Here is a 21,103-nt window from a genome sequence, read left to right on the forward strand (position 1 = left end):
CATTTAGAAAGTCAGTTTTACCCTCAGCTTTTAACTTTGTGATTGTATTTGTGCAGTCGCTTTGTAACATTTGCTGACCTTGACCCCAAATATTCAGTTTATATCTTTCACGATGACTGTGTGGGGCATCAGTTTTCTCGTTGTGTTTTCAGTTGGAATCTACTTATTATTGTTATTAAAAAGCAGTGATTTTTGAGTATCACGCTCTTTGGTGTTGATTGGGTCTTCTAAACGAGAAATGATTTCTTATTTTTAGAGATAATATATGTTGTTCCCATAGACACCTGATTAAAATGACTAGGTAGACACGAGTGTTTTTCAAAGCCAATTTAAACGATGTAGCTGATATAATAACCTTTTAACTCTTAACAAAAACTCATCTCTTCTTTCCTTTTAGAAACAGCAGTAAATAGTCCGTGGTAACTTTAAGTGTGACCTAATCTGTGGAGTTAATTTTTTCAACTTTTATTCCAAAGAGTGGCACAGTACAAACATCATATGTCATTTGCACGCTGTGCTCACATCTGCACACGGCTTCCATAGCTCACCCAGCTGCACTCTCCACATCTGTAAATACGCATGTTGGACCAGTTTCATGACCAAGGTATTCTGACATTCTGTGATTCTTGTTTTTACTATTGCTACTGAGCAGAGTTTCCTTTTGAATACTAAAATTTTATTTAGAAAATAAAGCCAAAAACCTTTAAAATTAGATATGTCCTTTTGGTTTCAGGCAAATGGCTAAGAATTCTTATTACTACTACAAATTATTACATAATATGTGTTTTTGTGTTTTTTTATTTTATCATAATAGAATTTCCTGAAATGTTGACTGCCTGTCTGATTATCTATTAGGTAGCCTGTAAGATCTTAAGGAAAATGCTACAACTTTCAAGCCAAATATATGTTTCCAGCTTTACCTAAAGTACGAAGCTGTAAAAAAATAACTGTTCTTCAGCGTTTACTGAAGAAGCTAGTGAGTGTTTAAATTCATGACTTGAAATAACTCGGGTTAACAGATTTTTATTTTTAAGACATTTTTCTTTTGCTTCATAAATTGATGTTTATTGCTAAAAATAAAACAAGCGAACATATGCATTTTGATGAGTTTGAGTTATGGTGCTCAGCACTTAGTTAGTATGGCTGGCTTCAACTTTAATCACCTGAGATCAGTTCATTTGGATTTAATAAAAAATCCCCCATTTAAAGCTGAATAATTTGCATCAATATGGAGGAACCTGAGGACGTCATGCTATGTGAAATAAGCCAGACACAGAAAGATAAATGCTGCATGATCTCACTTATATATGGAATGTAAGAACATCAAAATTATAGTAACAGAGAATAAAATGGTGGTTACCAGGGACTGGGAGTGGGGGAAATGGGGAGACATGGGTCAAAGGATACAAACTTTTAGTTAAAAGATTAAAGTTGTGGAGACCTAATGCACAACATGATGACTAGAGTTAATAATAATACATTATATACTTGAAATTTGCAAGTATTCTCACCATAAAATAAGAAGGTAACAATGGGAGGTGATGGACATGTTGGTTAGGTTCATTACGGTAATCATTTCACAATGTAGATATACATTAAACATCATGTTGTATACCTTAGACATATACAATGTTAATTTGTTCATTATACCTCAGTAAAGCTAGAAAAAAAATCCACCATCTAAATATGCAGTTTTACACTAAACACTTCATCCTCATGATACATGTAAGATAGGGAAGGGGAAGCCGGAAGACCCCTCTGCTTATAAAACTCATTAGAGCTTTTATCCCCTTCATAACAAGGCAACAGTTATCAAAATGCTCTTGGGTTCACCAGCTTGCTTTTATTTGCCTGATTCCTTTCTTCATTATACCTTCTTTACATCACTTTATCTTATCACCTTGGTCCAAATTTCCTATTTTTTCCCCTAAACATTTCCATTAAGCATTTTCTTTATTGAAACAGACAGAAAAAAAATTCCTTTCCAACATGTTTGCCTCCTTAAATTCTTCCTACAGTGTATTTCTAAATCAATGTGATACAAAAATACACAGAATCAACTAATACATTTATTGACACATTAGACAGACACCACAAGTATCAAAGATAACTCCATGTCTGGTAACTATCAGGAATGTGTTTGCATTTGAATAAATACATATGCATGTTTATGTTTGATTTTGATCTTCCTATATGTGAGGACCACCCCTTGCAGACTACTTAACTGTGAAATCTGTATTAATCTTCATCTGAATCAATATTAGGAATATATTCAATTTGGGATGGCTGAAAGTTTTTTTAGAATCTAGCTTAAGAGCAGGAAAAAAAATTTAAAAAGAAAGTACTTTTTATGAGTTGCTAAAGTATTAAAGTTGATTGTTTCAGCTTGGGTGTTCATCAGCTGGTGTCACTGAAATTATGAAGACATAATTTTAGATTCATTCCCTTCTATGTCTTTTTTTAAAGCCTCGGAAGGAAGAGAATTAAGTCTTCAGAAATCAAAATGAGAAGTGCAGAGAAAATAGAAATGTTTTCCTAAATTGCTCTTACTCTTGTTACACAAAGGTTGGGAAACGGTATCATCGGAAGGAGTGTGCTAGTTCTCATATGTACCTGATTGCTCACTGGGAATTAATCACAACATTTATCTTTCATCTAGTGATTAAAAACCAGCTTCTGGTAAGTTTAATAAACTCCTGTTTATACAAGCAATGTTCTTCTGAAAACTGCAAGATACCATGACTAGCGTTTGAAAATTTATATACATTTCCAGACCTAAGAAAAATTTTATACATCTCTGTCAGTCCTTAGTTGGTGCAATACTTCCCTGCTTTGCTATTTCTTTCTCTTTTTTGTTTTTCAAAGCCTGCTTTATTGAGGTATGACTGACATACAAAAAGCTGTGTATATTTAGTGCATGCAACTTGGTGAGTTTGGAGATAAGAATATATCTTTGAAACCATCACCACAATCTATGCCACAAATATATCCGTAACTTCCAACAGTTTCCCCCCATCCTCTTGATGATGATGGTAATGAAAACCCTTAATATAGGATCTATTGTCTTAGCAAGTTTTTAAGCGAACACTACAGCATTATTATCTATAGGCACTACACTGGATCTCTGGTATTATCATCTTCCATAGCTAAAACTTTGTCCCCTTTGACTAATACTTCTTCATTTCCTCCTTGCCCCAACCCCTGGCAATGACCATTCTACTCTTTGTTTCTATGATTTTGACTGTGCTGGAGTCCTTGTGTAAGTGTATCAAGGATTATCTGTCCTTTTGTATCTGGTTTCACTCAGCGTAATGTCCTCAAGTTTCATTCATGTTGTCACAAATGGCAGTATTTCCTTCTTTTCTAAGGCTGCATAATATTCCATTGTTTGTGTATACCACATCTTTTAAGCTGTTTGCCTGTCAATGAACCCTTAGTTTGCCTCTATGTCTTGGCTATTGTGAATAATGCTCAGTGCATGTGGAAGTGCAGATATTATTTTTTTTCTATTTTGAGTGAAATGTATTGAAGTTTCCCTGGGTTGCTTTATAAAGAATTGACCTTATACAAGAAAATTAATGAGGAGAAAAGTGTGGCTGCAGAGAAGAGAAATGAGATTAGTTAGCATTAAAGATACCAAGAACCTCAGAATTTGTGAGCATAATAACAGATACATAATATACCAAAATAGTATAGCCATCACTTATTCATTACCTAATTTAAGCCAAAAACTTTGAATATCTTACATAATCTCTGAAAACATTATAATCCCCAATTGCAAGGATAAAGAAATTGAATCAGAAAATTTAAGTGACTTACTCAAGACCACACGGCTAGTAGATGATAAAGTTAGGAATTGAATTTGCATCCAAAACCCGTGTTTGTTCTTTTTACTACACCCTGCTCTTGTGAGAGAGCACACATCAGTAGTGGTATTTGTCGTGCTATTAAAATAAACTCTCACGGTGGACTATGAGAGATGGTAGATTGACTTTGTAGTCATCATTGGTCAATTTAAATTGAGCATAAATTGGTAAAACTCAATCAAGTTTTAGAAACAAGAATAAAATAAAGAGAGAAAAATGAGTCTTGCTTAAGATCACAAGTTTTTGATTGGAGCACATCTGGGTTAAATCCAGGAGATGCTAGTGTAAGCCAACTATAAGCAGTTCTCTATAGCATTCTGTTTTAGCAAACCTCCTTTTAGGTAAATTGGAATAGATATCAATAATACTTCGTGTAGGGCTGTTGAACAAGAGCCATAATTCTAAACAAAGAATGGACAGAAAGGTCACCTTATTAGAGGAAAATTCTCTAGGCTCGGGATCACAACAATGGGACTCGGTCTAGTGGGACATGGTAAAGGAAGAGCAGACGATGCTAATCTTTCCTCATTCTCCTCTTGTCCTTTTCCCTTTCACCATGGAAAGTATATTGCCTCAAACTATCTGATACCTTTTAAGGAAGATAAGCATTTTGCAAAAATGCTTCTGGGAAAACAAGGCATTTTATGGGAGATAGGCCAGGTGTTTGGAAGGAGGAAATTTCAAAGGATAACCCAGAAGGACAGAAAGCTCTGAAAAAAAGGAAGGAGTCTTTCCTTCACAGAACATTTTCCTAATTTACAATATTGCTTAACACATAAAGTCTAGCTTCTCTATGCTAAAGGTGATTGGACTTTACTAGAGGTCAGATGGTTACAACAGCAGAGGTAATGTAAATAAGGTGCTCATTAGATAGGGTTATAAAGAAAACGACGTTTTAAAGGAAAAAAATCACAATTGGGAAGAGAATCTGTACTATTTTCTCACAATTGAAGATTCTATAGAGATCCCTGATACGGACGTCAAGCAAAATGGCTGCAGTGGTGCCTTTGTACATCAGGGGGCGTATTATAATTGTTCACTCTTTGTTCACATTTTGAGATTTCTAAATAATTTTCAGAACTCTTTCATTCACTCCTTCTGTCCCTCGTCATCTCATTGATCATATGACTATCTTTCCAGACTTCCCCTTGTCTCTCCTAATGGTATTCTGGAGCCCAAAGACCTGAAGTAGGCTGGAAGTTTCTACTTTAAGTATCATTTATAGGCCAACTGAGAGCCATTTTAAGATTGGAATAAAACTTTTCAAACTTCCCATTCTTTATTTCCAAGCCTAAATTCTTTGTTCTGTGAAGCCTGACATTTCTGTTGAGGTAGAAACTGGTGTAAATTAGGATGAGCACGACCTAGTTTTCCATAACTTATGCTCTGGGTGGTTATTCTCCAATAAGATCCTTACTGAGGATCTTTCAGACTTTACTTAGAACTATTCTCATTAAAAATCAATGTCAGATTAGGACATAAATGCCCTAGAATGTTGTTTAATGGCTCCTAAAGAAAAATTATTCATTAACAAAACTTCTTTCTTTTTACCTATTAAAGAGTATAGATTTTTGAAACTACTATAACCTATGGTGTACAGAAAGTACTAGTTAGTCAACAAAAATAAAAGGACATATGTATATCTATATATTTTATTCCAACAGATAGAGTTTATATAAACTTTTATATAAAAACTGAAATATGTTACATAGAGTTTATTACTATATATGGTATATATATTATGATATATATAGTTTATTATAATTTCAGGACACATGGAAAATGTAAAATTGAATACAAAAAGCTATTCTTATACTGTCTTGAAGAAACTTTTCAGAGTTTTAGTGTGTTGGACACCAATATTCTAGAGAAAGAGCTTCATCAGCCAGTTGATTTTTAACACTTGAACCCGAGGGGAACAAGTTGTGTCTCAATAACAGAAAACATGATTTCCCATGTTCCCTGCAGAACACAGCCTTTGTAAGGCAAGTACCTCCTACAGATCAGAATTAGGAAACATACTCAACTGACATAGTTTCTGAGGCATGTCATCAATCATACTCCATTTGCACTCTGGAAATGTCTCTGCTGGTAGTCACCTCTGTTTTCACAGGTCAAGTGGAGTACTCATCTCCTCTTAAATGCAGTGCAAACTACAAAGCAAAGCTTAGTGGCTGAATCGTGGCTTATGTCTCAAGAGACTCTGATAATTACAAGTGAAAAAAATCCTGGACTGTTCTCATAATAGGAGGCTTTGGAAAGAAATATACCAATGCACAAGTGTTGCTTAGCAACATGGTTTTCATAAGGAAAAGCCAATTGTTGAACCTTTCAGAAAGTCATCACTGAGGATACCATATTCCTATTCCTTTAGTGAAAGGGTGAGGGAATTGGATAGAGGACTAAGTCCTTTTTGACCCCACTATCAATGCTGAACTAGTGATGCTTACACATGAAGTTCCAATATCTGTTTCCTTACGCAATAATTCACATTTTATGGGACATCTGTTACAAACTAAGCATGTACTTCAGTGTGATGTCAACCCCTCACCCCACCAGAACATCATCCACTATTTCTTGAGGAAGTAGAAAATGACAAGGAAAATGATCACTATATCAGAGTATTTCCATATTACTTAATGGTTTTAAAGCTGGCAAGGAGAGTAATATTGTAGAGATCATTATTTAAAACACTGACTGGGGAGCTTTTTTAAATTACAAATGCAATGCAATAAATATTAATGGAATATCTACTATATGATTTAAAAAACTGGGCTGGATGTTGTATTAGATTTTTAACAAAGGCAACACTCAAATGGTAGGAAATAAACATGCATGAGTGGCCATGATATCAGGAGAAAAATGATTAAGTACCATCTCATCAAGCAGAGGGACTCTTCCAGAGGGTGAAAGTATGAACAGGCTGAGAGTCTAGCATTTAAACATATAAAAACAGAGCAATGTCCCAAACAAAAACAAAGGTATATCAAAGCACGGGATTAAGAGGAAATGGATGAACGACTTGAAGTATGGTAAGAAATGAAACTGCAAAAGCAGCTTGGGACCAAATCAAAGACTCTTCTGTGAAGGAACTGTACTGAATGAAAAGTCGACAGAGTTTGGTCCTGGCTTCAGAAACCATTAGGCATGTATCCTTGGGCATGTTATTTGTTTTCTCTTATCTTGGGTACCTACCAGAAAGAGTTGTGAGAATTAAGTAAGATACTTCATGAAAAGACCAGACTTCATAAGCACCCAGTGATGAAAGTCCCACAGTTGATGTAAATGAGTTCGAGAGAGCCACAAGGAAGGATTCAGGGCATCTTATTTCAAATGCTGCCTTAGGTCTCATCTGGTTTGTTTTGCTTGCACACTGACACCCTTGGTTAGGGTAATCAATATGTAGACATAGTCTTCTTTCATAAGGAAATATGCTCTTTTGCATTTTTTTTAAAACATAGAGCCCTCTCTTGGGGCATGTGGGTGGCTCAGTTGGTTAAACATCTGACTCTTGATTTCGGCTCAGGTCATGATCTCAGGGTCCTGGGATGGAGCCCCTAGTTTGGTTCTGTGTTCAGCGGGGAGTCTGCTTGAGGATTCTCCTGCCCCCCACCATGCTATTTTTAGTTAACATTTAACTGAGTGGTGGGAGGGGTCAGACTAAAGCCAGAGGTAAGAAGGGGCCAGAGACGTGGCATGACTTTGCTGAGGGCAAACCGGTAATGGGGTAGTCTCTATGCTAAAATCAGCATTGGCATGAATGCCTTGGATTATTATTGATTTAACGACTCAACCTGGTAATGTCACTGGAATGTAAGCTCTCTGGGGTCAGGAATCTTCTTGGCCTCGTTCACCACTCTGTACCCAGCACTTGCCTGACATAATGGGTTAAAGGGTGTTGACTGATTGGCTCATTGATGCTGAAGTCCTTTCTGACTCACTTGCTCTAGGGTTCTACTGGCATCTTGTTTCCTTAATTGGATTCTAAGTATCTTAATGGTGGGAGGTGTTGACTTTTAATTCTTTTGGTTTCCCACAGTTCCTTTGAATACATGTGATATTTTTTAAAGGTTCTCAAGAAAGGTGGGCAGCAATTAGTTTGAATTACAGCTTTTCATCTGATAAAGCTGTATTATCAGAATATTTTTAAAGGCCTACTTTTCAGGGATCCAGTTATCTCTGGTTGTACTAGATGCTTAGCCATGGAAAAAACTCTAATTTGATGTTTGAGAATTAATGGCTGAAATTATGTCAAACAATATCTTTAAAAAGATAAAAGATTTCCAAAAATAAAGTATTTTATAAGATTTATAGCATATAAATAGGTCTTCCTCACCACCAACTTGTAGGAAATTCAACTAAATATTAATGCATGTGACATATTCCTGCCAGCAATTTCATTAATGTAATAGATTCATCAAAATCATCATATTTTGATGTCACACCCACTAATAACCCTTTATGGGTTAAAAGACAAGGTGATATACACTATCTCAGACCACTTTCTAAAAACGAATTCAGCAGAATGACTATCATCTCTTATTCTGGAAACTTCAGTCAGGTCTTTGGGGGCTCCTTTTGGCTTCTCTCCTGCAGTCTTCCTATCCAAGCCACTTTAGTGTCTTCCTAGTACCTTTCAAAATAGTTCTCAATTCCACAGTGACTGCCAGGATTCTTTCCACAATGCCACTGGCTGCTAGTGTTTTGGCCAGTCCCTGTATTTCCAGCCAAGACTTTCTCCCTTTTCCCTCCTTGGCAAAAAACTTATAATAGATCTTGGGATTCTAGGAGTGGGTTCCACCATCTGAGTAGAGGATCCCTGGGGTTTCTGCCATTGAGTTATGAACACTTGTGATATCTCACCATGTGGAGAAACTGGTCACCTGTGTCTGCTTGATAAGCATCCAGGACCTACCACTGAATTTGCAGGAATTCTCAATCAATGCCTTGGCCCTCTTTCGAGAAGTCTTCTAGACATGAATTTATAATTTCTGAGGAAATTACAATGCAATATCTTTGTGAAAGTAATAAATATCTTCTATGATACAATAGTTGGTGCTCCTGAGATAATGCTTGTGTATTAAAGTCCATATAAACTGTAAAACACTATACAAACATTAACCTTGGTTGAGTATTACTTGAAAGTCTTCAAGCTTGAGTATCTACTTAATATCTTTATTGGATCACTAATATAAGCAGAGATATATGCGGGTTATTTTTTAAAACATTGATTTAAACTTTCATCGATATACTTTCTAATTGTTATTTATCCCTTTTAGGGTAAAGGCTCTGATTTTGTCTTAACTATCTTTCAATCCAAGGTGTGCAATTTCATCTAACAAAGAGTGTCCAGAAATCTAAAATTTCTTCAGTGGACATTTAGTGACCTGTGGCTGAACGGCGGTTTACTAGGAATTCTGTTCCACTTACTGGGGAGAGACAGTGGGCAGTTATATAAAGGAATAAAAATTTTTTGAGATAATTTCAAACAGGAAGACATGGAATTAGCTGTTTTAATAACTCCCATGTGGGTAATCTCAGTATCAGAAGTTTCCAATATCTGAGTCTTGTATTGTTAGTGGGTCACAAAATCTATTTTTTGATGGTGATCAGTACTTCTTTTAATAAGAACTAATAGAATGGAATGGAGTGGGATGGGTGAGAGGGGATAGAAAATAGTAGAATCATCTTACACATTTTTTTTTTCTGAAGTGAGAGAGAGAAAGAAATACACAAAGAGAGAGAGAGAAAAAGAGAGGCAAATAGTCTCTGAAGTAAAATGTATTTCTCAGTATGGGTCAGGGTCACACAAATTTGAAAGCCTCTGCTCTACAAGAACCTTCCTTGGCACCCAGACCTATGGTGTGGACACTCTGCAGTAGAGCTGCTCTGGATACAGTTTTAAAGATTCACATACATAGAGGAAGAAGTAATAAAATTTCCATGGAAAGTGTCCATTTGAATTGTACAGCATTTGAAAACAATGTTCTTCTTTAGCTAGATAAAACTTGTTTCTAATGCACTTAAATACACATGGGGATTTTCTATTCCTTTTTTTTTTTCTTTTTTAACTGCCCTGTAAGTTGTTTGAGGGTAAGAACTATCTTCTCATCTTTGTAAACCCAAGGGCAGTGTAGTGACTGCCACACAGTTGACATTTAGTAAATGTTTATTAACTACCCATTGAAGAAATCTCCATGGTTGAGGACATGTAAATTAAAACTAGTAAAATAATAGCAGACAGAATCTAACATTTATCAGCCAGCTTCCAGTAGATACCAAGTGTTTTTTTATGTAATGTCTCCTTTAAATCCTTAGACTAATCCCACCAAATGGATGATTTTACCCAACTGTAAAAATGAAGAAATTGAGGCTAGGATGTGAGTCACCCAAGGTCACCAACCCGTGGCCAGAAAAAAATCACCCTTGACAACTAAGTTTAAAAGGAAAAAAAGCTTAAGTAGATTGCTCAAGAATGTGTGGAAACTAAGTGATAAGATCTTAAGTCATATTTCTAGTACATTCCAACTCAGAGGCAGGCTCTTAGCCTATCAATAAATACCTCACTCTCGCTTGCTCTGTGTCTGTCTCTATTTCTCTCTCTTTGGTTACTTAGTCTTACTGAATTTATTTTTTTTAAAGATTTATTTACTTACGTAAAAAAGAGAGAGAGAGTGTGAGCAGGGTCGGGGGGAGAGTAAGGAGGGGTGGAGGGAGAGAGAGGATCTCAAGCAGACTCTGCATGGACCTTGGAGCCCCGCGGGCAGCTGGGTCTCATGACCCTGAGATCATGACCTGAACTGAAATCAAGAGTCAGATGCTGAACCAACTGAACCATCCAGATGCTCCAGTCTGTTGGTTTTAGAAAACACTTTTAAACAAGGGAAACATTTTTATTCTTAATAGAGCTCATGTTGGGGTGCCTGGGTGGCTCAGTGGGTTAAGCAACTGCCTTCTGCTCAGGTCATGATCCCAGGTTCCTGAGATCCAGCCCCATGTCAGGCTCTCTGCTCCGCGGGCAGTCTGCTTCTCCCTCTTTCTCTGCCTGCCACTCCCCCTGCTTGTGCCCTCTCTCTTTCTCTCAAATAAATAAATAAAATCTTTAAAAAATAGAGCTCATGTCAAGTTTTATTCTTAATAGAGCCCATTTTATATATCAAATACAACATAGTTATGTACATAAAATGGTTATATATGCAACAGAATAAAAAATATAAATAAGTATTGAATAGTTATGTATACTCATTGAAATACAGAGTATCTTTGGGGGTTAAGGGGAACAATGGACAAACTAAATAAATCCTAATTTCTCATTAAAGAATCTGTACAAAATTGGCATATTTCATGATTTTTAAGGAAATAGAATGAATTTACAATTAATTGACCACAGCTTAACAGCAGCCTGGTACTATGAGCTTGAGCAATTTAGAATGTATCATTATCGACTTTCATTACTTTGTTTCAATATGCAGCAAAAATATTCTAAGCATGACATATAAAAGAGCAAAATTAAAATGTTCCATATTCTTAATTTTCTTGCTGGTTCTTTTTGTGTTCCCTCTATAATTATGTAAAATCCAATTACATAAGTCAATATCATAATAGTTAGAAATCTCTAATTTAGTAGTTATGAGAATGTAGTAGCCAAATGGGTTTATTGGGAATGCACTGTCTCTTACACAAAAAAGCCTGCTCTTTACTTAGGTCTTTTGCATGAACCCACCTGTCTTTGCGCAGATATGAAAATCTAGGTAGGACCTTTCTTCAACTGTATGTAATGCCATCCAATTCTCCAGACTATTTCTTTCATATTATCATTCCTCAACTTGTGCTTCACTTGCTCAAATAAATATTCTTAAATATTTCATCATATGTCCTGCCATATCCATTTCTAATTTTTTCAGCATTCATTTACCTTTTGCAGAGATTCATAAAATAAATTTGTGGAAATGCAATTTGTTAATGTCAGGGATTCCTAATAAGTAAATTCTACATTATCCAAGATCTTTTTTTTTTTTTTAAAGATTTTATTTATTTATTAGACAGAGATAGAGACAGCCAGCGAGACAGGGAACACAAGCAGGGGGAGTGGGAGAGGAAGAAGCAGGCTCATAGCGGAGGAGCCCGACGTGGGGCTCGATCCCACAACGCCGGGATCACGCCCTGAGCCGAAGGCAGACACTTAACCGCTGTGCCACCCAGGCGCCCCTATCCAAGATCTTTGAAAAAAGTAATGGTCACTATTTCCTTGATGTCAAATGCTTGGAAATGTTATTAAGTCAAATAGACATTTTATTACTTAGAAGATTGTGACAGTTCCCCGTCACCAAGATGAGTGATCTCTTGTTTGTTTGTTTATTTATTTATTTATTTATTTATTTTTATTCATTGTGTAGGATTATATGGTTTTCTAAAAAATAGACTTTTAAAAGTAGAACTGAGTTTGTAGTATAATACTGACTAGCTGTGTGATTTTGGACAAATAAACTTCTCTGTACCCGAGATGTCTTATTAAAAAACAGACAAACAAATAAAACCAAATACACAACCCAACACTTTATACTGTTCCATGGATTATAAGACTATATTGCCATAACATGTATAGTTAAAAATAAAAGCCCATGGAATTTTGACAAGTGCTTTTAAAAATAACATAAAAGTAAATACGCTAATTATCTTGATTTTCACAACTAATTTTTATTTTTAGGTATAATGATGAATCAATTGCTAACATTTTATTAAATGATACTCTGAAAATAACAAATTATGTAGAAAATCACATTCCTGTCTTGAGGGTTCCTTTCAGACAAGCTGGCAAGAGTTAGAAAGTAGGATATAGCCCATAACCACAAAATATTTCCAGTACCTCGGGCCACAAGGATTCCAATCACAAAACATGGGGAGAAAAAAGTGAATTAGAAATATTTTTGCAAATGAAATATTGGCTAAAACAATCAAAGTTCTCATTTAAAAATATATCCCCCCCCCAAATCATATTAAATTTAGGTGACAGAAGGAAATTTTAGAATTACTACTCAGAAATTTCCACTGTTCTCCTGTTCCATTCGAAATATAATCTAAATGTGTTAGCATGATATCCATGGCCAGATAGCCCTTCTAGTTCAAGCTGTTTTCTGCATGCAAAGGGAAAGAAAGGGTCCTGGCACTTCTTCAAACAAGTGCTTTGCACATTGTACTTGTCCTATTTCCTTTCCTGTGACTTTACTCTGCCTGTCCAAATGCATTATCCTCTAGGTCCTAACTTGAGCTTTACTTCCTCTGGAAAAAGTCCTCCAATCTTCATTTCTTTTCTCGTGAGACTCCGCCAGTCTAACTAAAGTTATAGTTAGTTCATAATGTTGGTAGCCATGTATCAATTCCTTTACATTGTTGCTTAAACTTGCATCCTCCAGGACTTAACATAAACCCTGCCATGTAGCAGGGACAAATAAATATTTGTTTAATGAACTTGTTTTCTTGTATTTGAAATATGAATCCTTTGAGCAGATGCTTGTTAGCATGAAATATTTGGTAGACACAGCTGAAGAAGTTCATAGTCAGTAAAGTGCTCATATGATGAATTGAAATGAGGTGTTGAGATATTTAGAGAGTAAAACCCGAGATACCAGCTTCGAAGCTTCAAAATGGAGAAATATAGTTTATGATCAGTCCCATCACTGCCGGTTGACACTAAGAATTGAAGTCTTTTTTTGTGGAGTACACAGAATGAGTCAGACAAATTGAAGAAAGCCCTAAGAATACCCAAAGATATTAAAGCAGAGTCCATAAACCAGAAATTGGTCTCAGTTGGTCTTAATTATCTGAAATATAGTGAGGAGATAATCTGAGTCTTGTTATTTCTCCTTGGTCTGGGATGATCAAAGAGTGAATGTGATCCCAATAGACAACTTAGATGTTCTGGGACTGAGAAACTGGTCACAAAAAATGCCATTTTTTTTTCTCTGACTGTAGTTGAACAGGTCATTACCATTATGAACATCATCACAATTACTACATTCATGTGTAAAAGTGGCATAATATTTACCAAGTAAGTAGCTCAACATTATTTTAGATTTATGAAATATCCATGCATTTATTCAGTAGTCATCACTCATAACACCTTATTCATGCATGGAGTAATACAATATTTTATTTTCACTGTCTTATCTCCATCCCAAATGGGGGATACGTCCAGTGTTCACAGTTAAGAACTATCCCAAGCAGCTCATTCTCCAGATATCCATCTAAATTGGTGGTTCTAAACAAAGAATAATTTTGCTTCTAGTGGACAATTGGTAATGTCTGGAGACATATGTGATTGTTACAAGGGGGATAAGGGGTGTGCGCATGTGAGGGGGCAGTGCTATTGGCATCTAGCTGAAGAGGCCAGGGAAGCTGCTACACACATCTTATAATGCACAAGACCCCCCTATCCTGACAAAGTACCCAACACAAATGCTAATCGTGCCGAGAGCTATGGAAACTATAAAGAGAATGAATGCTTGGATAAAGTACAGGACACAAAGCAGAAAGGTCGAGAATGACAAAAGAAAGGCATGACAAAAATAGGGTGGAGTATGACAAAAACTAATAAACGAAGCAAACATGAGAAATATGATGACCAGAAACAGCATGAGATGGGCAAATAGATTAAAAATTGTCTTGGGGGTCGGGCTCCTGGGTGGCTCAGTTGGTTAAGCGTCTGACTCTTGGTTTCGGCTCAGGTCATGATCTCAAGGTTGTGAGATGGAGCCCCTCATTGGGCTCCGTGCTCAGTGGGGAGTCTGCTGGAGATTCTCTTTCTCCCCTCCCCAACCCTGCTCATGTGCTCTCTCTCTCTCTCTAAAATAAATAAATGAATCTTTAAAAGAAAAATTTCTTGGAAATAAATTCCCTGAACATTGCCCTCTGCCCTAATATGTCTCATGTGCACAGCTAGGCCAGAGTCGTGTTCCTAGCAGGACTGCACTGGAGAGATCATTAGCAGAAAAGAAATTATTCTTATGAACACACATAGACATGTACTAAGAGGTTTCCATATCCCAGTGAGCAATCATGAAACGGCTAGAAATCTCTCTTACAAATTAAACTTAAGAATCTGAAAAATGATCTAAAAAAAAGCATGAAAATAATTTTATAAACTGAGAGGAAGATTGCTTACAAGTAAAATTTTAATTTACTCTTGCTTAAAGTCTTATCCACTAATTTATACTGTATATGTTATGAAATAGATACCCTCAGCCCAGATTTTCAAGAGAATGGAGATTGTGGTAGATAACTTTTATGTGTCAGCTGGACTGGTTATGGTGCCCAGTTGTTTGGTTAAATACTAGTCTTGCTGCTGTTGTGAATACATTTTGTAGATTTAATTATCATTTATATCAGTTTACTTTTAAAGAGATTGTTCTAGAATGTGGGTGGGCCTTGTCCAATCAGTTAAGGCCTTAAGAGCAAAAACAAAGGTTTCTTCTAGAGGAAGAAATCCTGCCTCAAGATGGTAAATAGAAACCCTGCCTGAGTTTTTCAGCTCTCTGGCCCACCTTGGAGTTTTGGACTTGTCAGACCTCACAGTCACGTGAGCCAATTCCTTAAATCTCTCTCTCTGTGCGTCTCTCTCTCTATACAAACGTTATCTCTCTTTCTCTAGTCACATCCTCAAGAGAAGGTGTGGCCACACCGTTTTATAGTTTTTGAGAATGTTTTAACCATCAAGAGAAGCTTAGAATTCATAAGGGGGAGAGGTTTACTCTGAAGTAGTTCCTTCCAGTAGAATGGTAGCCCCCCCCACTCCCTCCACAACACAACACACACACACACATAGTGCTTCTCCTTTCTTGTGAAGGGAGAGAAGGTCATAAGGACCACATGTGGACAGTGTGATGGCTTGCCAGAAATGGCGACAGTAATCTTATCCTGTACAATAGGAACATTTTATATGATAGGAGCTTAACAAATGTTTGTTCAGTGAAAGCCTAACCGAAAACAAAAATTTTTGAAGCAATTAGGTGAATAAATACACCTCTGAGAGAATACGAATCTCTTAAAACATGAGCTATGTCATCTATTTCAACTCTTATTTAACCTTTCTTCTTTCTGTCAAGCAAAAATATTAGTAAAATACATGAAACAAAGAAAACAAAGAATGTTGGATTCGTGTAGACAGTTGAAAAGTACAGGATACATTTGCTAAACGTGCCATGTTCATGAAAGGATTGGGATACCTGTGGGATTTTGTGCCTCAGTGCCACCGAGGGGACAAGGCAGAAAGTTATCTATGTTTCTCGGAGACTGGGAATTACGGTGACTAGTATTCTGTTTCTCTTTTAAAAAGCTGCAATCAGTCATTAGTGTTGGCTGAGTGAAAAGAAGCTTCTCTAGGAGCAAACTCTGCTTCCATGGGTGGGCAGCTAGTGTGTGTGTTTCCTCTGGGCCAAGAGGTCTCTAGAGGAAGTGGATGCTAGCAGAAGAAAGCTGGAAGGGGTGGGTAGGAACTGAGAGTGAGGAGCTAACGAGAAGTTGTGAAAGAGTGTGCTAACTTTCAGGTGATCGTTCAGTGCAGAAGGTTCCAGGGAGTGGTATGGGGTGATAACAACATGGTTTCTGGAAAACACACCACGGTCTCCACTAGCGAAAGAGCCAGTACTCAGACACCTGTGAAAACTGAGGATATTCAACAGCAAAGACAGAATCACAAGTAGCACTAGCTAAGTGAAGACTTTTATGTTCCTTTGAACACCTTTGAATATCACCAATCTGTTACCTAAACAAAACAAAGTATAGCCAAACTTCCTGCAGTGAGGAGGGATGCCGGGAGAGTTTTAGCTGTGACTCCAAAGAGAGGGGTTAGAAGTGAGATTCTGGGTTCAAATGGTGTCAAGGCAGGAAATTGATTGGGACTGGGCAAACTTATTACGTGATACGTTAGGACTGCTGAGCATAGCAAAGAGAACCTACTGACACAAGTTTCTTGATAAGCAAATGGTCGCTTACTTTGGGCTCTGTTTTTTCAGGTCTACAGACCATTGTGTCCAATAAGCTAGTCCATAGGAGTTTCCTGAAGCATGCAGTGAAACGATTCATTGGTTTAATCTCATCTTTTCCCAGGAAAAGTTTCCTGAAACAAGGAAGTCACGATGACACAAGCGGTCTAAAGCGTGCTGAGAAAGATGACCTGAGTTCTCATTTTCTTTCCTCGGCTTGAACAGGACAAGTCGGGAGCAACGCATGGACGGACGACAAGGTAGAGCAAGGAGGTTAAATCAAATGATCATGTCACCAATGGCCTGTCAAATCACATGACAGGCCTAAATTAAGGGACAAGGAAGAAGCCTTGATGTAGCTGTAAGGCTGGTTTTTAATTTATACTGGATTGGAATTAACTACTAGTGTGAGATAAAGATGTTCCTTAATATCTTAATATGATCATAGATCTGCCCATGGAATTGTCCAAAGATCCAGGCTGGTTAGAGCCCTCAGGTCAAGTGTGAAATTCAATAGCAGGAGAAATGGAAGCAATTTCCTAATTATGCCCTACTGGATCCAGCATGTTTAATACATTAATTATATTTAAAATCAAAGATGACCATCCAATAATTCTCAATTCCTTCTCATATTCAGCTGTAGAGTTAGAGTTTCACTCAGTCCTAGATAGGGTTTGTTACAGTAATTAATTTATTGATCAAACTAAGTAAAAAAAAAAAAGATATTGAAATTAATTCATGAAAAATTCCATCTTTTCATTTATCATTTCACCATTTATCATTATTTTGACTTATTGTAAATCAAACATCGTGGAAGCTATGAAAATGTCCCTCTCACACTGCCCTCTGCAGGGAGCATAATTGACTGACATCTCCAGCTGCCAGTCTCTGAATCTACCACCACATTCATGCCGACGTCATCCCCTGTCCTCTTCTTGGCCAGTTACTGAGCTTGGCAGGGATACTAAGGCAGGCCCATCTCTGTGAGACACAGGACTCCTTTAATGGGTAACTTACCCAAGCTTCTTGGAACTGCCCCGAAGAGGTTTATTCCAACCCAACATTCCTTCTTGGCTTCTCTCTTTCTTTCCTTCACTGAATTCAGATCTGCATCGTGGTCTGATGCCTCTACCAGAATTCTCCAGCTACCTCTCCATTTTCCCTGAGAGGAATTTTCTCCAATAAATTTCTTTTAGGTCAAACCCTATTTGGCAGCTGTTTCTCAAAGGACTACAACTAACACATTAGATCAACAAGATTTTTTTAATATGAAATGGTAACTTTTTGGATTGTCAGTAATGAGTTTTATGCCATTTCCTCATACTTTTTTTCCCTCACACTTTTTTTTGAAGTCCCTGTTCTTTGTATTTCTATTGAAACTTAATTTTTTGTCCCCATTATTGCCCTTGCTACATGATGGTGAGTTAGAATTGTACGTGTGAGAACTTCATGAAGGCAGGGGACTTATGCCTTTTTTCAGCACAACGCCTGGTTTATAATCAAAACTCAATAAATATTTTTGCAGTGAATGCCTAATTAAAAAATTTCTAAAGCAATTAAATAAACAAATTCATCTATCAGGGTATGTAAATCCTTAACATGTAAGATATGTCACATATTTAAATTATCCTTTAAATTTCTGGTTTTCTATTCAGTAACATATTAATAAAACCTAAGAAACAAACAAAACAAAACAAAAAGGTGCTTACCTAATGAAGACAGTTGAAAGTACTGGATACATTCAACAAATGTACCATATGAATAAGAAAAATGGAATGCCATAATTCATGGTCGAGAAAAGTTTATTTTAAATGTCAATTCTATTTGAAATACACTTAAGTGAAAGGATCCTAGGAGAAAAATAAGAAAAATCTTAGAGAGTAACGAAGGGGACTCTGAGCATTGACATAAAAATGAAAATTCAAGATTTATCTCATATGTCTGATTTAGAAAAGGTCACAGGCCAAGGTTACTTTGTCCACAGTGAATCACAGACTTCTGGGAGAGATGGCGATGGCAAGTCCTGGTGATGCAGCTAGTCAGTAATCGTGGATATTGGACAGGCTACATGTTAAAGTTTCATGTGGTACAGACATAACAGTGAGATAATGGGGAACATTCAGCAACTTGATCCAAAAAAACGAGAGCTAAAGGCTGGTTGGTAACAAGTTGACTGGCAACTCCTGGAAGAAAAGTAAGTTGGACGACTGAAACTGAACCCACAGCCCAGAGACTGGAAACCAGTGCTTCCACAACCAAGAGACCCGAGGCCAATATTTCCACATCCCAGAGACCCTGTGTAATTTGTTTGGCAGGGACTGAAGAAGATGGAATTCTTTGGGCGGAAGCCCGATGTCTGGTAGGATCTGGCCCCAGCACAGGACGTCCCACAGCTGGTGGGCTCACAGTAGGTCTCCTGATAGCCACCAAAGACAGAGGATCCCAGCTGGCAGGTGTTGGGAGAGTAGACTACATTGCTGGGGTAGAAAGAATCATAGGTGGAAACTGGGTATCCCAAGTAACCTCCAAGAGAGCGGGAGGAGAAGTTTCCAGGGCTGCAGTTGTAATGCATGTTGAGTTCTGGGTTCAGCTGAGTTGCAGGGAGGTTTGGTGAGTGTGTCTGTTACCTTCTACTGGACGCTTATATGTTCTAGCAATAGGTTAGTAGCATGTGTCCATTTTAATAAGAATGCTTAATTAGTCTCCAGGCAGAATGAAATACACTAACCTTCAAAGGCTTTTTTTTTTTTTTTTGAAGGCAGACTTTTAAATGAAAGGATTTCATTAGTTTTTCAAAGCAATTTTTTTCATGAGTAAAGATGTCATCTGTCATTCAATTAGCTTGGGTACATGAATAAAATCGTATGGTAATTGTCCCCATACGATTGGTGTTTTCTTTATCCTATCCCTCAAGATATTGTATCGAATGGGTAACACAGTGAGAACTTTGCTCTGTTTAAATTTCTAAAAAAATACTTTGTAGTCTGGAGGGGATATTTATTTTATTCCAAGTTTAGGAATCCAGTTGAGAACAGAAAAACCCCCCACAATTCATAATATCTGTTTCATCTCCCAAATCTTGTGGACCTTATAGAGGAAATAACCCACTAAGAACTCTTAATTGGTAGAAAAGCTAAATGAGTGTCCTGCACATTCGGATTTTGGTTTTCTCACAGCACAAGTACCCAAGCTGCTTTTGTGTGTATAAGTTTTTGATTTAAGAATGAAGGGTCTGGGGGCACCTGGGTGGTTCAGTCAGTTAAGCGTCTGCCTTCAGCTCAGGTCATGATCTCAGAGTCCTGGAATCGAGCCCTGCATCGGGCTCTCTGCTCCTCAGGGAGTCTGCTTCTCCCTCTCCCTCTGTTTCTCCCTCTCCCTCTACAGCTCCCCCTGCTTCTGCTCTCTCGCTCGAGTGCTCTTCAGCTCAGGTCATGATCTCAGAGTCCTGGAATCGAGCCCTGCATCGGGCTCTCTGCTCCTCAGGGAGTCTGCTTCTCCCTCTCCCTCTGTTTCTCCCTCTCCCTCTACAGCTCCCCCTGCTTCTGCTCTCTCGCTCGAGTGCTCTCTCCAAGAAAGAAAGAAAGAAAGAAAGAAAGAAAGAAAGAAAGAAAGAAAGAAAGAAAGAAAGAAAAGAATAAAGGGTCCAGGGGCTCCTGGGTGGTTCAGTCAGTTAAGCATCTGCCTTCGGCTCAGGTTATGATCTCGGGTCCTAGGATAGAGCCCTGTGTGAAGCTCCCTGCTTATGGTGAGTCTGCTTCTCCCTCTCCCACTGTCCCCCTCTCCCCCCCCACCCCTGCTCATGCTCTTGCTCTCTCTCAAATAAATAAAATCTTAAAACAAAACAAAACAAAAAGAATAAAGGGTCCAATATTTGCAGGAGTACTTTGAAGTAAAAATACTGAAGTCGAGGAATCCTTGCCCTGCAGTTGATTTGCTTTTTGATAGAAGTCACTGATAAATTATCAAACACTCTTCATCCCTATAAAGTTTAAGTAAATTTTTGGTAAGATCGATGCTGCTGAGAACAAAAGAATAAGCACTGCACATAAAAAAATGGGCCTTTGTTCTCTTAGTTTCCTTTCATAGGGTAGGAATTTTACTACAGAAGGTAGAGAAAATCACGAAATTAGGGAAGTGTCTACCCCATGCAGACTTCAAAGAAAGTCAAGTGTTGGAAGAATTCATAGTTATAAATGATCTTTATAAGTTGAAATAAGGGTGGGGGGATCAGAACAGATGATAATGTGAAATAAAGAA

General features: G+C 37.4%; 1 protein-coding gene across 1 annotated transcript; it reads right to left on the reverse strand.

Annotated features, from left to right (window-relative positions):
- Positions 1–18,717: 18,717 nt before the first annotated feature.
- Positions 18,718–20,056, reverse strand: LOC103673094 (keratin-associated protein 15-1). Its single transcript, XM_008701813.2, has one exon. It carries the CDS (start codon positions 19,416–19,418, stop codon positions 18,966–18,968), a length of 453 nt encoding a protein of 150 aa, XP_008700035.1. The 5' UTR covers positions 19,419–20,056; the 3' UTR covers positions 18,718–18,965.
- Positions 20,057–21,103: the final 1,047 nt, after the last annotated feature.

The sequence above is a fragment of the Ursus maritimus genome, unplaced genomic scaffold (assembly GCF_017311325.1).
Source record: "Ursus maritimus isolate PB19 unplaced genomic scaffold, ASM1731132v1 scaffold_4, whole genome shotgun sequence".
Classification (NCBI taxonomy): Eukaryota; Metazoa; Chordata; class Mammalia; order Carnivora; family Ursidae; genus Ursus; species Ursus maritimus.

Excerpts from the sequence above, each read along its gene's own strand:
- LOC103673094 (XM_008701813.2), bottom strand. The coding sequence starts at position 19,418 with ATGCATTACAACTGCAGCCCTGGAAACTTCTCCTCCCGCTCTCTTGGA.